This window comes from Adiantum capillus-veneris, chromosome 2, assembly GCF_014529385.1.
Source record: "Adiantum capillus-veneris isolate H3 chromosome 2, ASM1452938v2, whole genome shotgun sequence".
In the NCBI taxonomy this organism is placed as follows: domain Eukaryota; kingdom Viridiplantae; phylum Streptophyta; class Polypodiopsida; order Polypodiales; family Pteridaceae; genus Adiantum; species Adiantum capillus-veneris.
The window spans coordinates 84,053,385-84,070,691 of NC_140932.1; the positions used below are offsets into that span (position 1 = coordinate 84,053,385).

General features: G+C 42.8%; 1 protein-coding gene across 1 annotated transcript in view; it reads right to left on the reverse strand.

Annotated features, from left to right (window-relative positions):
- Positions 1-1,605: 1,605 nt before the first annotated feature.
- The window catches only part of SOS4 (pfkB-like carbohydrate kinase family protein), an 85,167-nt gene continuing 69,465 nt past the window's right edge, over positions 1,606-17,307 (reverse strand). Inside the window, exons 7-12 of the mRNA XM_086487315.1 lie at positions 10,724-10,787; positions 3,400-3,465; positions 2,633-2,689; positions 2,321-2,365; positions 2,185-2,238; positions 1,606-2,073 (exon numbers count right to left, since the gene is read on the reverse strand). Of these exons, the coding sequence (XP_086343441.1) occupies positions 1,933-2,073; positions 2,185-2,238; positions 2,321-2,365; positions 2,633-2,689; positions 3,400-3,465; positions 10,724-10,787 (427 nt within the window). The 3' untranslated portion in view covers positions 1,606-1,932. The remainder of the gene's footprint in view (positions 2,074-2,184; positions 2,239-2,320; positions 2,366-2,632; positions 2,690-3,399; positions 3,466-10,723; positions 10,788-17,307) is intronic.

Genomic DNA, 17,307 nt, shown 5'->3' on the forward strand with positions numbered 1-17,307 from the left:
TTGGCTTGTCCTCATTCAAATAAACATATTTAATTAGCTCAGATATATCGATAAACAACACATAGCACTCTAACCTCTCCCATAGTGTGATTTGGAATTATGTGACTACCTCTACCTTTCTGCATTACCTGGCATTACTTCCTCCTTTGAATCATACTCCTTGCACTGCAAACACTTGGCCATGTCCAATGATCTTAAATAAGCAATACCTCTCTGACTTGCAATTAATGCATGTCATGACTCTTAGTTCCCCCAATCTGTACTCGTCTCAATCCTATCCAGGATCCTATCAATCCTATTGGCTCTCTTTGCGAGAAATTCACTAATAAGATGAATTCCAATAAGCCAAGGTCGAAGGAAGCTATAGGAAAGGTAGCTAGGATGAAAGAGGAGAACTCAGCTAACCTGCGGACTTTAGAGCTTCCAATTCTTTCTCTTTCATCTTTTATCTTGGTATGTTCTTTCATGCTTCAATTCAAACTTGTTCAATTTGAATTAATTTTTTCATTTTCCATACAAGATCTCACTAAGGTTTCTAACCTTTTGTCATTCACTTTCAAAGAAATCTTCAATTAAAATGAATTGGGGGCACCTACTCGCCCTTCCAACCTGTCAATACATAGACAATTGCCCACATTTGGATAGATATGATATAGACAAAAATACCCATCTTGGGATGACAGAATATAAACAAAATGAGCAATACGGGATATCCACATAGCTCGGAAACATGTAATGTTTTGCCATTGTCTTGTCCCACCACAATGTAAGTGGCTATAGATGCCTTCTCACAAGGATAGCATTCACCTCATACTTCAGCATCCCACTAATAATTGCATGCAGCGTGGCCGTGGCCGTTATTTCACCCCATAGTGCCCTAACATACCTTTTACTTCACTTGCCAAGCAGACTTCTTCACCTGCGGTCTCTGCCACAAGCTGCAATAATCCATCCACTACCCCTACTTACCCTAACAGGCTTTCCCAACCCTCTGCACCAACCCCTCGTGCAATGGCCAAGCATTTAATGCTGCCTGTATTCCTAGTACTAAGTCCTTGTTGTACAACTGATGCAGGTTGCACAGGATGTTCAAACTTCATGGACGCCTTGAGATGTGCTCCCAAAGGAAAACTAACTTTCACACACTCCTACACGGCACGCACACCATTAACATCTCTAAATGACCACATGGCATATGAGACAAAGTCAATGGAAATTGTGTTCCTGTCTGTGTATATCAGCAAGCGGAACAAAAAAAAGTTACAATGGAAGAGGTCCATAGTTCCATACAAATGTAGGGTTTTCTAGGTGAAAGAGATCAATTCATTACTAGCCACCTTGTCAGCCTGATGCAAGAGCTGATTTTTATAGTCCTTCTCAAGTTGCAGTAGAATGTTCCGGACCCCAAAGTGCTTGGAATAGCCATACAAGCCCCAGATATAAGCCACCTTCGACTATTTGCAGACTATTTGCAAACTGTGAGTACGCACTAGAAAACATTTGCACCAAACCTATCATTATAGATAAACTTTGAGCAGCTTCTGCTTCTTAAGAACACACTAGAATTAATCACAAATACTCAATAGCAAGCCAGAAAGACGCGGAAACGGGAAGAAGAGCACTTGAATGAAATGCAGATGCAGAGAGATTTCCTGCATCCATTTCCTACCGCAACAAAGTTGCCTTTCAACTTTCGGACCTTCAGATGCTACTTTACAACAGGATACAAAAAGGGGTTTATCTTTTTCTTTGTAAGGCACCGCATCAACTCTAATTGTGATCCTTTCCATGTGATCACAAGGTCTATATATATTCCCATCGTTAGTAGCCCGTGTTTATTTCATGAATATGGATGGGGGGCCAAAAAGTGGTTAATGGAAAATGGCTAATAATGGGAAAAAATGAGGCTGGCAAGGCAAAGCTTTTCAATCTTCAAGGGTATCTTTCTGCCAAATGTGTTGCTTGAGGAGATTTTATTTCATCCTGACATTGAATCAATCTAAGTTCCAATTGCTTAACACATGGTTTGATTTTTGCAGCAAGATAATCTGCCACAGTCCTCTTCAAGACACTCTGCAATATATGCCAAAAATCAGAAGTAAAATCTCTCGAAAACCCCCTAACAGAGCCAAAGGGGTCAGTCGTGGCCCTAACGAAGATGCTACGATTGGCTTAGCAATGTACCTGTAGGCTTGAAACGGCAAGCTCGGTAGCTTTCTCTAAATTGTTTGGATATTTCTGAAATGAATATCAGTCCATTTTAGAGTCTACACAAGGATTTTACTAACATATTCTGCATGTGCGAAGAAAAAAAGATTACATGACTCCAGCCCAATATAAGAGCTGTCATTAAGTCGCCAGTCCCCTGTGATACAAAATCATAATCATGATTTAGATGAGCACAATTGAGCCTCTTTGAGACATGGAAAGAAGCCAGGCATCCAATTCGAAGAATGTGAAGTTTGGGTGCAGCTCATAGAAAGCAATCTTAACAACTCATAGAAAGCATGTGTGTCCTTGTGGGTGCTCATGTGTGGCTCCATGTCCATTTTTCATCCCTCTTTGTTGGAGTTTGCGGGTAAAAGGGGAATTGATGAAATATACCATGATTTCACAGAAAAAGACAACTTACAGTAAAATATTCTGGTATCTTTGACATGGTAATTCGAAATTGCTCTGGGGCTTCATCCTGAAAATGAATTTATAATTTCCTGTGAATCAGCAACTTCTGCGCTTTTGCAACATTGCAAGCAAGTAATTTAATCTCTAAAGTGCACCTTTTTCCATGTAAAATCAAAGCAAGTAGCAACAATGCCAAAGGTCATGTGGACAACATCATCAGACTGATCCGTATGTTGGATCTTCTGGAGGTCAAGACAGGGCATAGCATCTAGGAAGAAGACACAAGATGGGAGTCATAAAATGGGGGCATTCTTTAGCCTTCCTCCAGCAGCATGTTAGTCCTTCACTCAATCAGTAGATCTTCAAATTTCAATCTCAATTCAATTTGCCGCTAACGTTGGTTTTTCTAGGGCTCTAATGCGATCCTCTGGATACTACTTGTCATGATACTAGTTTGTTTCATCCTCTATAGGAATACTAAACTACACACTGTTTTGCTGAACGAAGCTGTTTCATACATTGAAGCTCTATTATGACTACAAATAGTCAATACGTAGAGTTAAAGGCCAGGCAAATTGCAGCGCCTGTACAAGGCTAGTAATTCCAATGGCAAACAACTCTGCATCCCATACAAAACATCTAGGAATAGGAACACTGCACAAATTATTTGATGCTAAACATGCATCCCACAATATGAAGCTGTCTGTACAATTTAATTCAGGGACTTTTGTCATAAAAAAAGTTTTGATTTTTCTCAAAAGTACGTGAGTTCTTTACTTTGGATCTCAAATTGCTGCCAATCAGCAAGAGGGTTCCATTCATTTCGAGGCTTGTGATGATAACCTGCCAATGTTACAAAAACCATCTTAACATTATTCCCATAAAGCTGGAAAATAGTGCAGCAAACTAGCTTTCAATTATATCAGCTTTTGAATAAATTATGACCCTACAAATATTTCAACTTTTCAGTACCTGCGAGTTAAAATTCTGCAAGAAAAGACTTCAACATGGGCCTACGGTTTGTTTTTGTTACCAACTGCCATATGCCAGATAAATGGTAGATATGTAGTCATTAAGATCTCGAATAAAATGGGTTTTCAGTTTCAGTTCCTTTGCTGTATGGAAACAATGCATTGGGGTTTTCGAAGGGTTCGACAAAGGCAAAAAAAGGTTATAAAGATAAGTTAAGAGACCAATGAACCTAGTACCTATTATCTAACCCTGATTCATGTTATTTCTATAGCTCCAAAATTTTACATGGCGGCGGGCGCGTGATCTTGAGTGTCACGTCAACATCTATAACCCTATGTGCTATGTGCATGTGGACAAGCTAACTCCTACTTCTAGGGTTTAGAATAGCCTAGGAAATGTTATGGCACCTTGTGAGCCTTTATGCAAGACATGCATATCCAGGCACTTTGCATACCCTCGGTTTGCACATGATCTTGAGTGTCACGTCCACATCTAACCCTATGTGCATGTGGACAAGCTAACTCCTACTTCTAGGGTTTAGAACAGCCTAGGAAATGTTCTAGCACCTTGTGAGGCTGTATGCAAGACATGCATATCCAGACACTTTGCATACCCTCTGATTGCGCATGAACACCGCCAGTGTCTGCTATGTGTAGGCCTAGGTATTAATAAGAGACCAACGCAGCTAATAAAAGTCATGGGGTTAATTTGGCTTCGCCCTACCTCACCTACAAGTTTTATAAAGGTGACCCCCACGATCACCACTTTATATACAAGTCTGCACCGTGCATTGGCAGCATCACCAGTCTGCCGTTTATACCCTCAACCACCAAAACCTAGCAGATCAGCCATCAGCATTTTCAGCCAGCCAACCACAACAGCGTTTTTGCTTCTATAGTCGCCAAACCCATCAATTCCCAGCAGAAGCCCTAGCGTTAGCCATCATCATCATCATCCTTATCAGCACCCTTGACATCAGCATTAGCAAATCAGCCCATTACCTTGTTGCAGTTGCAAATCCAAGCAAATTTCTCTAGCATTTTGATTTCCAACCCTCAACGTCACAGATCCAAGCATCTCACGCAAGGTCCCATCTGCATTTGAGCACCTAGATCCATTGTATCAGCATTTGTGCAATCTAAAGCAAATACCTCCCTAGTAATAGAGAGGGGGCCTGTCACAAGACGGGCACCACGTGCCAATAGAAAAGAACAGACTGAACAGACTTTTAGCACTTCAATAACAATAGAATTGAGAGAGAGAGAGAGAGAGAGAGAGAGACACGCGACACGCGACACGGAGTGGCGGAATTCCACCCCAAAGAGTATTGGCCCCAAACCTTGGCGCCCCTTTCGGTATTTCTTTATATTGCATCAACACAGTACAAGCCGGTACTCCAGACTCTGCACCTTCTCTAGCAAGCATGCTAGAGAATGAGCCCTAACCTCATATTTAAAGGCCCTTGGCCTAAAAAGCAGTTACAGTGAAAAGCCTTCAAAACTCAAAAGCTTTTGGTCCAAAAGCAAAGCCAAAAAGCTGCCAACGTAAATCACGGAAATCCGTACAACCTGCCACGTCATCATTCCAATGCAAAACACGGAAATCTCCCTGTTGCCCTTAGGGTTAGGGTTAGGGTTAGGGTTTCTACAGTTTTAGGGTTTCTGGCAGCAAAATTAGGGTTTTCAGGTTTTAGGGTTAGGGTTTCTAGAATTAGGGTTAGGGTTTCCAAAATTAGGGTTTGCAAGCTTTAGGGTTAGGAAACTTAGGGTTTGCAGGTTTTACGGTTAGGGTTTCCAGAATTAGGGTTTCAGCAGTTAGGGTTTTTGGCAAAAATTAGGGTTAGGGTTTCTGCTCTCAGGCAACCACGTCATCACTTTGTGATAGTTTAAGCCCCTTGGCAACATCTATAAGTTGGCTCCATTCTTTAGGCTTTGACACGTCAGCAGTTTGTTACATCTCCCCTTCTTGAAAGAGAGTAATCGTCCGCGATTACAGCATATCTGCAAAACAACTCAAGTTAGCTCAAAAATTTCCGAGGGTCATTCCGAGGGACATTCCGAGGGACAATCAGTTCGCTCTTTTTATTAAGGAGTTAGCTTCTCCTTTCTGCTCTTTTGATCAAGGAGTTAGCTTCTCCTTTCGGCTGTTTTGATCAAGGAGTTAGCTTCTCCTTTCTGCTCTTTTGATCAAGGAGTTAGCTTCTCCTTTCATCCAGATTGGAACTCTTGATATTCCGGCGTAGTAAAATTAGCCAACACACCCAGACCGTACTGATTTTCCACGGGTGTCTTGATGCACTAAAAAAAATTACATCCCCAGGCAATCTCATCCAATTAGGAATATTCAGTGGTTGGCACATCACAATGCAACACAAATGCATGTTACAAGACATAGAAACATGAAGTCGCCAATGAACACTCCCCCCGCAAATAACCATCCAGGTCCGGGCCATGAGCTGTTCAACGACTCCCTCATCACTCCTCCCGCAAATAACCTAAAAAGGTCCGGGCCATGAGATATAGAGGCCTTTTACAACCAAACGCCCCCTAGACCGTAGCCTACGTCGTTTGGAGGTGCTGAGAGTAACCACTGCTCAGACTTCTTAATACTCCTCCCGCATAACCATCCAGGTCTGGGCCATGAGTAACAACAACAATACTCCTCCCGTAAATAACCACAAGGGTCCGGGCCTTGAGTAAAAAAAAACAACACTTTTCAATCATTCAATATTGCCCCTGCAAATAACCACAAGGGTCCGGGCCATGAGTAAAAACAACACTTTTCAATCATTCAATACTCCCCCCGCAAATAACCACAAGGGTCCCGGCCATGAGTATGAACAAGCATTCTCAAACATCATTTCTCACTTCTCCACCCGGGAGTAAAATCACCAATCATTGAAACCAGTATCAAACCAGAGTCACAATTCAAATCGACACCAAAACAGGTTCAAAACAGATACCATCCATTTCAAACAAATTCCAAACAGAACTCGAACTTAAAAAGCAATCTCGACATTAGTCGAGCTCGAAAAGTCGACTGGCTTTCCATCTTGAAACCTGCACTAAAAATTAGGATTAGGTTCCTTACATGAGGTCGTAGCCGAGCGCAACATGGTTCATCAGCTCTTGGACAAACAGTGTTTCTTTGGCAGCGATGGTAGTCCCAAGAGATAGCAATCACACCGAACCTCCAAGGTCATCTACTCGTGAAGAGACATCTACTAAGAGATGTCGAGAAATTTCAAGTTATAATCTACTAGGGTTTCCATGGCAAGATATTTCAGGATACCCCACTCTGCCAGAAGTTGCACTCCGAAAGAAGATGTCAGAAACCATACAACTTTGGGCAAAAATTTTCTTGAAAGCTTGCCAAGTACTTGAAGTATGCTGCTTGGTAGTAGCTGTAGACATCAACATCTGCATGACACTGCTTCTGAGAAAAAAACAGTGACTTGAAAGAAATCTGGATCCTTTTCTTGCAAGTGATCTTAATTGGCTTATGCCCTGTAGGACACTGCGATGAAGACGGGAGCGCGCCCGATGCGCGATGAAGTAAGGGTTGGCGTGGCTGATAATTTCGGGTTCGAGGGGGCGAAGATATCCCGAATAAAATTCCAATACCTCTGTCTGCTCTTTGGTAGGACCGGTATGCTTTCAGAAAAGCACACGCCTGATGCTCTAATATCACTATCACAAGACGAGCACCACGTGCCAATAGAAAAGAACAAACTGAACAGACTTTTAGCACTTCAATAACAATTGAATTGAGAGAGAGACGACACGCAACACGGAGTGGCGTAATTCCACCCCAAAGAGTATTGGCCCCAAACCTTGGCGCCCCTTCCGGTATTTATATCGCATCAACATAGTACAAGCCGGTACTCGAGACTCTGCACCTTCTCCAAGAAGCATGCTAGAGAATGAGCCCTAACCTCATATTTAAAGGCCCTTGGCCTGAAAAGCAGTTACAGTGAAAAGCCTTCAAAACTCAAAAGCTTTTGGTCCAAAAGCAAAGCCAAAAAGCTGGCAGCGTAAATCACGAAAATCCGTACAGCCTGCCACGTCATCATGCCAGCGCAAAACACGGAAATCTCCTTGCTGCCCTTAGGGTTAGGGTTAGGCTTAGGCTTAGGGTTTCTGCACTTTGAGCGTTTTTGGCATCAGAATTAGGGTTTGCAGGTTTTATGGTTAGGGTTTCCAGAATTAGGGTTTCAGCAGTTAGGGTTTTTGGCAAAAATTAGGGTTAGAGTTTCTGCTCTCGGGCAACCACGTCATCACTTTGTGACAGTTTAGGCCCCTCGGCCACATCTGTAAGTTGGCTCCATTCTTTAGGCTTTGACACGTCAGTAGTTTGCACTTTTAGGGTTTCTGGCAGCAGAATTACGGTGCAGGTTTTATGGTTAGGGTTTCTAGAATTAGGGTTTCAACAGTTAGGGTTTTTGGCAAAAATTAGGGTTAGGGTTTCTGCTCTCGGGCAGCCACGTCATCACTTTATGACAGTTTAGGCCCCTCGACCACATCTGTAAGTTGGCTCCATTCTTTAGGCTTTGACACGTCAGCAGTTTGTTACAGGGCCCTTAGAGGGGGTTCCGGACCCCATTTGGTGTTAGTCTTCTTTCACTAAAATGAAAGGAACCTTGTGTACGTACTGAGCACTCATCCTGTGAAGCTCAACGAATCTCTACTGAAGAAAGGATAGACCTACGCATCCAAGAGTTGGTTTCTTAAGTTCTCTCTTCGAAGGGCGATCCACCCAAAGAGGCCACAGACTCCACAGTCATCACGTAAATCGGGTAGAGACGACGCTCTAACAATCCGATCACTGAATAATTGACTTTCAATAAGTATGATGGTAACATGGATGCATCTGTAATTTATTCTTGGTTCCATCGATTTAACGCTTACTTTGCTACTAACAAGAAAAACAGGAACATAAATTTTTGACAGCTGCCATATATTTGTCGGGTGGTGCCATTAATTGGTATCGACCTAAGGAGAACAAGTCCAATACCCCACATAACCCACAAAACCAACAGAATGGTAAGAACCACAATACCTCTTCTTCTTCTCGATTTCCACTACACCTAAAGCACACAACTGTTCACCTAACAATGATAACCAAGAAAGGCTAAAACTCAAAGGTTTGGCAAAGTTTTTTTTTAGTTAGAAACTTTAAGTTTAGGCCACATTTTTGGCAAGCACTCTTAAAAAGTTTTGGCACTCGGTTAAAATTTTCATCTACATTTCTTCCGCAGTTATGAAATTGTGGTTGCCTAACTCACGGTTAAGCACAACGTTTTCCATGTTTTTTGGTTGATGTTGTTTCATAGAGATCCCCCAAAGGAGATTCTTGAAGAGGACGAACCCGAGATCGTAGATGAAGTTGATGTTATGGAGCATCGCTTTGGGCACAGCTCAAAGAAGCAAGCACATCAATCCTTTTTGAAGTTCACGGATCACGAAATCCACGCAATAGTGTGGGCCGATGAGCATTTCTTCATAAATTACCGAGAGTTGTTGGCGGACTACAAGAAAGCCGTACATCTCCGTAGCAATATCTCACCTTGAAAAGGGAGGAATGTCACGTGAACATCTAACCCTATGTGCATGTGGACAAGCTAACTCTTACTTCTAGGGTTCAAGGCAGCCTCGGTAGTGTTTTGGCACCTTCTGAGCCTATACACAAGACGTGCATATCCACGCACTTTAGAGTGTTCGCATACCCTCTGATGCACATGAGCACCGCCGGTGTCTGTTAGGTGTAGGCACTTGGGAATATTCCCATACTCTAGTATTAGCACCTGCCTAGGTAGTTCATTGCATAGGAAGCACCTCTTAAACTTATTAATAAGTGACCAGCCAGCTAATAAAAGTCGTGGCTTTGCCCTACCGCACCTGCAAGTTATATAAAGGTGATCCCATGATCACCATATCGTGCATGGCAGCATTGCCCTAGTACCAACACCTAGCCTGACGTTTTCACCCTCAAGCACCAAGTCCTAGCAGATCAGCCATCAGCGTTTTCAGCCAGCCAACCACAACAACGTTCTTGCTTCTACAATCGCCAAACCCATCAATTCCCAGTAGAAGCCCTAGCGTTAGCCATCATCATCATCATCCTCAACACCCTCGACATCGGCATTAGCAAATCAGCCCATTACCATGTTGGCAGATCCCAGCAGATTAAAGATTCCTCTAGCGTTTTGCATTTTCAACCCTTAGCCTTGCAGATCTAAGCATCTACCGCAAGATCCCATCAGCATCTCAACATCTAGATCCATTGTATCAGCATTTGTGCAATCTAAATCAAATACCTCTCTAGCAATAAAGAGGGGAGCCCTTGGAGGTGGGTTTGGGACGTCGGTCTTTTCTCTCTCTATCACTCACAGAACCTTCACACATAGTAGCATTCTCTCTCTCTCTCTCTCTCTCTCTCTCTCTCTCTCTCTCTCTCTCTCTCTCTCTCTCTCTATTGCACATCTCTGTCATTAAAGTAAAAGGAACCTTGTGTACGTAGTACGTACTGAGCACTCATCCTGAGCTATCACCATCAATCACTTCCGTTGCATCTAACATTGAGGGTGCCCTATTGGATGTAAAGCACTTTCCCCAAAAAGGACATCCTTCTATTAATTAAAGAGTCATGGTTGGTGGGTTACAAACAACCCCTCCTTGGAAGGAGAGAATAATAAAGGAGACTCCCAATATTGTTTTGTAAGGTCTTAAGTTTCTAGCCTACCGCCTATAAAACATTAATAAACAGGATATATTCCACAATTTGACTAAGAGATTGGTCATTATGGAGCAAGCATACTCACTCGTCATGTAATATATTCCTCGAAATCCCAAAATTCAAACACACTAGGCTCTTTAGAATGACAAAAACCTCACTACTTCCTCAATTGCATACTCTGCTCTCGATATAAGGGTGATATGTAAAGGTTTAACATTGTTTTATGCATACTTCACAAATTATCGTTTCTCCAATTAATATAGCACTGGGAGAGTACAAAGAACTAACTTTTGCTCTCAAACTTAATGTATGCTAACACATCAATGATAGAGCTTCATATTTGAAATTAGAACTCCCCAAATGCAAAAGAATTTTATGAAACTAAAAGACTTACCTTTGACGGACCAGCAGCATGCAAGAGCTTGCAAGCATGGAGGGCATCTGCTTCAGTCTTGATACTGCACCAAAAACTCTCTCTCTCTCTCTCTCTCTCTCTCTCTCTCTCTCTCTCTCTCTCTCTCTCTCTCTCTCTCTCTCTCTCTCTCTTTCTCTCTCTCTCTCTCTGTGTGTGTGTGTGTGTGTGTGTGTGTGTGTGTGTGTGTGTGTGTGTGTGTGTGTGTGTGTGTGCGTGCGCGCGCGCAATAAAACTCTTTGCATTACATAAAATCGCGCATAGGTCTATATAAGAAACATAGACAAAACCCTGAAAGATATACAATGAGATCATGGGAGTAATCCCAAAACAAACCATAGGATACATCTAGGGATAAAGATACTCTAATCAAGTCTCTAAAGAGGGGTTGGAGTGTCCAAGTTTGTTACAGTGGTATCTCTCTTCTACCGGGAAATCCGATCCTTTTCTCGCGGCACTTATGGATTCCAACAGCAAACAGTCGACTTCTTTTGCATCTGTGAATGCGGGAGGAGATCACGGAGAAGATTCTCATGACCAGTCAGAAGAGTACGGCCCACCTCGGCCTACTTACTCTGAGATTGAGGAGATAGAATTTGCAAAATTTTTGACTCAGCAATCCCTCGCAAACGTGCACACCCAGTGGCAGAAGGCCACAGAGCCACACATCAAACCGGCACTCAAGAAACCTCCTTCTCCGAGAATGTTTACAGTGCAAGAATTACAAGAGGTGGTTTAGACACAGATCGTCCGGCTTTTAGATGCGAACAACAAATCCAAAAAGCACGATAAAAAGCATAACAAAGGAACTGACTTCCCGGGTTATTTGGGTCGTCAATCTTCTTTTGCATCGGCGAGAAAGGTGAAGAAACGTGTACGATTTGAATGACTACCCAGTTCTTCTTCTTCTTCTTCTTTCTATCTTTTGCTCTTTCTAAAGATACTCCAAGGCCAACTTCATTTCACCTGAATTGGCGGCGCGGCTTGAGATTACACCCGATCGGATGGGACCACAAGCAGAGGCAGTTCTAGCAGCACCCGGACGGGACGTAGCCATTACACCTGTCATTGGCAAACTTCGGTTGCATTGTCAGGGGTATTTGGGGCACGAGGACTTCTACATAATGCCCTTGGAAGGTTGTGATGTCCTCCCTGGAGTCCCTTGGTACCATAGGAACAACGCCGTGCTCAATTATCGGGCGAAGAAAGCGACATTGACAAATGAAAAGGGCTGAAAAATTGTACTTCATGTGAAATTGAAGGACGAGTCTGTCCCTATTGTATCGGCTTCGAAATTAATGAAATCCAATCTGTTTGTTTACTCGATCTTTTAAATGATGAACACAAGACAAATATGTATGAACTTGATAAAGAACGCCAAGATTTTCTCCACACTCATGCCGATTGTTTTCTAAGGGCCTGCCAAGCGAGTTGCCACTATCTCGTCGTGAGGATCATACTATTGATCTAATACCTAGAAGCACACCACCGAACCGGCCACCTTACCGTGTGAGCCGAGCCCAGAATGAAGAGATTATGAACCAAGTGAATAAACCTCTTGAAAAAGGGTCTTATCCAGCCGAGTAATTCAACCTACTGCTCTCCTGTGTTGTTGGTTTTAAAGAAAGACGAAACTTGGAGAATGTTCATTGATTATAGAGCTCTCAATAAAATCACCATCAAGAACAAATTTCCGATTCCGAGGATCGATGATATTCTTGATAGATTACAGGGATCCTCTTGTTTCAATAGGATCGATTTGAAAAGCGAATATCATCAGATCCGAATCGCACAGGGAGATGTCTGAAAGCTTTTCGGACGAGCTTCGGTTTATATGAATTTTTGTTGATGTCTTTTGGCCTTACTAATGCTCAAGCGACCTTTAACCGAATGATGGACAAGATTTTCAGAGAGTATAGATCTTGTTGGACGAGCTTCGGTTTATATGAATTCTTGTTGATGTCTTTTGGCCTTACTAATGCTCCAACGACCTTTAACCAAATGATGGACAAGATTTTCAGAGAGTATAGATCTTTTGTTGGCACTTTCTTTGATGACATTATTGTCTTCTCCAAGGATGAGGCAGAACATAGAGAACATCTGCTACAGGTCTTTCAAGGATTGCAAGATCACAACTTGGTGATCAATGCAAAGAAGAGTGAATTTTTCTTATTAGAGATACACTTTTTGGGACACATCGTCTCAGCAGCAAGAGTGCAGATGGACCCAGCCAAGATTGAGACTATTCGTGATTAACCGGATTTGAAGAATTCCATGAAGTTAGAATCTTTTTGGGCTTATGTTCTTACTACCGGCAGTTCATTAGAAAGTTTGCAAAGGTTGCTTCCCCTTTGCTTATCTTGACACAGAGAGAAGTCCCTTTCTCGTCAGGACCCACAAAGGTGACTGCCTTTCAGACTTTGAAAGAGAAATTGACTACGGGACCAGTTTTGACCTTGCCGGATTTGCAAAAGTCATTCGAAGTATATTGTGATGCTTGTGGTCGTACTCTAAGTGCGGTCTTAATGCAAGAAGGCCATGTCATTGCCTATGAGAGATGATTGTTTTCAAGGCCTGAATTGACAACACAGACATATGAGAAAGAGCGTTGGCGGTTATCCATGCTCTTACTCAGTGGCTACCTTACCTACTCAGAGCGGATTTTACAGTCTTCACTCATCATCAGAGTTTACGCTTCTTCTTGTCACAGAAGCAGCTATCGGAAAAGCAAATGCGGTGGGCTAAGATCCTGTCACAGTTTCACTTCCAGATTGTCCATGTGAAGGGACAGAAGAACTTGGTGGCAGATGCTTTGTCCCGGAAGCCGTTGGTCTTGGCTATTTCCGCCATTCATCATAGAAGCTTCGAGGACATGGTCGATCAGTACGGCAGAGATCCAGATTTTGTAGATGTATTCGGTCGAATACAGAATGGGGAGGTAGTAGCGGGATATTCCATTCGGGATGGCTACTTGATGAAGAAAACGATGTTCCGCGTTACACAGTCGTTGAGGAAAAAGGTTCTAACCAAATGCCACTGTCCACCATTTACGGGTCACCATGCCATTGCGATACTTCTTTTGGCCGAGACTCAAGAAGGACGTGGACAATTTCGTACACAATCGCTTGCTATGCTAGAAGGTCAAGTTTGACATGCATAAAGCACAGGGATTGTTACTCCTTTACCCATTCCCACTCGCCTCTGGGAAAGTATTGCTATGGATTTTATTTTTGATCTCCCGAAGACATGTAGTGGGCACAATGGTATGTGGACTGTTATTGACAGATTTAGCAAGCAGGTTCATTTCATTCCAGTGAAGAAAATAGTCAAGCCGGATCATTTAGCGAGACTGTTCATTGCCCAAATATTCATATCACATGGCATGCCTGAGACAATTGTCTCTAACAGAGATCCCCGATTCACGAGTTTGTTTTGGAAGGCTATTTGGGAGAACATTGCCACACGGTTGCAGTTCTCATCATCTTTCCACCCGCACACAGATGGGCAATCTAAGATTGCAAATATAGTCGTACTGGATTTATTGAAGTCTTACATTTCTTATCAGAAGACTCAATGGGAAAAGTTTTTGCCCTTGGTGGAATTTGCCTACAATAACACGATCCACTCTTCGACGGGGAAGGCGCCATTTGAGATTATTGAAGGTGCTACGAAGGTTCCACCCTTCCTAAGCATGAAAGATAAGATTTTTGAAGCCGACCAGTACACGAGGGACTTGGACACTGCTTTTGCCAAGGTCCGGGAGGCTTTAGGGAAACCTCAGGAAAGACACAAAAAGGCAACAGATCAACACCATCATGATTTGAAAGGTAAAGGAAGACGATTGGGTGCTCTTACGTTTTGAGAAGGCACGCCTCAGAAAGAAAAAGGACAAGGAGCGGCTTTTTCCAAAGCTTAGCATGAGATACTATGGAGCTTTCCAGATAAAAGAAAAGATAAATGATGTCTCCTTTAGACTAAAGCTGCCTGATACTTGGAGAATTCACAATGCTTTTCATTTAATCTCTTGAAGCCTTTTAAAGGCAATGTGCCCGATGATGGGGAGCCATATGAGCAACCCGAAGTGGAGGAAAGCGAGGAGATACTCGTTCCAGAACAAATACTGGCACATAAAGAAGAAAGATTAAAGGTAAAGTGATTAGGCGGTTCTTGGTTAAATTCAAGAACTATCCTGCATTGGATGCAAAGTGGATGGAGGAGGAGCACCTAGCAGATACTCCTCACATTGTGGAACTTTACCCTGAAGCATTCGGTTTAGCATAGTCTACTCCGATAGAACCTCGATTTCAACATGGGTGAATCTAGTGTAGTGGGCATGCACAAGAGGGGAGTCACTCCGCTCCTTTGTCAGATTACCCCGATTTTTGATATAGAGTCATTGATGTCCCTTTGGGTTTCAGGGATATCGCTGGGCTGACAATATTTTGTTGTATGACTTTATGAACTGGAATTCCTGAAAATGAATACGATATTGATTGATTTGTAGACTTGTTTGAGTGCAGGAACTGATAGATGAAATGACTGCAGCATTTCGGTCTCATAAATCTCTATAAACATGATTACAATATGGATTAGTTAATTGGGCATCTGTAAGGTCCGGACTGGATCTAGACGCGATTGCTAAATACGTTGCCGATTAATCATGATCTGAGATTTGGAATGATTTTTGAATGTGATTTGTCATGTGATGTCTTGTGATGTCAAGTGATGTCCTGTGATGTCTTGTGATGTGACTATCGATTGGTACATGTGCTAGATGTGTTGTTCCTAGTGCGTCGGTACTAACAGTCAATGTCTGCTAAGACAGTTTATGGCCTCTGTCTGTTTTTCAGGCGTAATCGAGGGTGATTACAATGCTTTCAAGAGGGGGGTATGTCACAAACTGGCGACGTAGCTAACCCCGGACACACCAGAAAAGGGCTGACACGTGGCACAGTACGGAACCGCTACAATATGCACTGACAAGCTGACGTCGCCTATTGTAAGGAATTCCGGATTTTGCGGCGAGATTTGCGGCACTACTGACATGGCACAAAACGTACGGATTTTGCTGAATTTACACTGGCCGATTATAGCAGCTTTTTGGGCCCAGTTGCTTTTGAATATTCAAAGCTTTTGAGTTATTGCTTTTGGGGCTCTGCTTTTGGGCATCCCTTGTACTTATAAATTAGTTGGCAGGGCCTCACTTCTCAGAACATCTGGACGCAAAGGCTGAGAGTGAGCACCTACCCACCCTCTTGTACTTTGAACACAGATTGATACAAAAAGAAATACCGAAAGGGGCGGAACTACGTCACGCCGTGTCGACCTAATTATGAATTGTGAACTGTTTTGAAGTGAATCTCTGTTGTGTCACGGTAGAATCTTGACTCGGGGTGTCCAAGTTTGTTACACAAAGCGCCAGCCCAAAGAGAGCTTAGGGATTTCTTTACCAACACCACTTAGGATGGTGCTGAGCACGGTACCACATACCTCCTCGACACGGTATATTTCTTGATCAAGCAATCCAGCTTGGTCATTTGAGACACCTAAGGCCTCACAGATTTATGCATAGGCAGCGTGCATACATGAGGATCCAGGGTATCATCGCTCAAGACCGGGTGAGACCTCCTTAGCTTTTCACCATGGAGGAGATTGAAGCTATGCTACAACGGCCTATGCAAGACTTCATGGGATGACTCATCATTTTTGGCCCTCCTATTAGTGTGCCCTCATCATTGCGATACCCTTCCCCCCGCCGTTCTACAATTTGTAACATGAGTTTGTATCCGACTTGCCTACCAACTTAACACTCATCACTATGCTCTTATACATATTCCATCTACATAGTACATCAACAATAAGGAACTTGCTACCAATGCTCAATGATCAAAGACTACAAGTGGGGAAATGCACGCCTCATCTATTCTTTGCCAGGAGTAGCTCTCACATTCAAAGTCAGCAATAATGTTTCACCAAAGACAATGGGAAATGGATGAAGAACAACCTCCTCAGCTTTTCACCATGGAGGAGAGTGATGCTATGCTACCTCGCTATGGGAGAGTTCATGGGATGACTCATCATTTTTGGTCCTCCTATTAGTGTGCCCTCGTCATTGCCATACCCCCCATTCTACAATTTGTAACATGAGTATGTATCCAACTTGCTTGCCAGCTTCATTACCTTTCTTGCTAGGATTGTTTTAGGATATGCTTTATCTCAGATGATTGTATCACATCTGATACGGTTGTAACATTTGGTCTCAAAGGTCACTTTGGCATGTTGAAGATGTTAATATAACATTTCATTTCATTACCTACTTCACACTCTACCATCTACTTCACACGAAAACTAGCCCCTAAATACTCAGCCCTTAGTACATATGTAAAGGCCCTTGGCCATCCAAAAACAGTTACATGAAAAGCACTGGGTTCTAAAAGCATTTGGTCCCAAAAGCAAGCACCTTGTGGGGCTGTCCGTACGTGCTGCCACATCATCACAGCCAGCACAATTCGAGGAAGGTCCGTACAGATCCGTGTCATCAGCCTTTTACGCAAATTGTGGTGTGT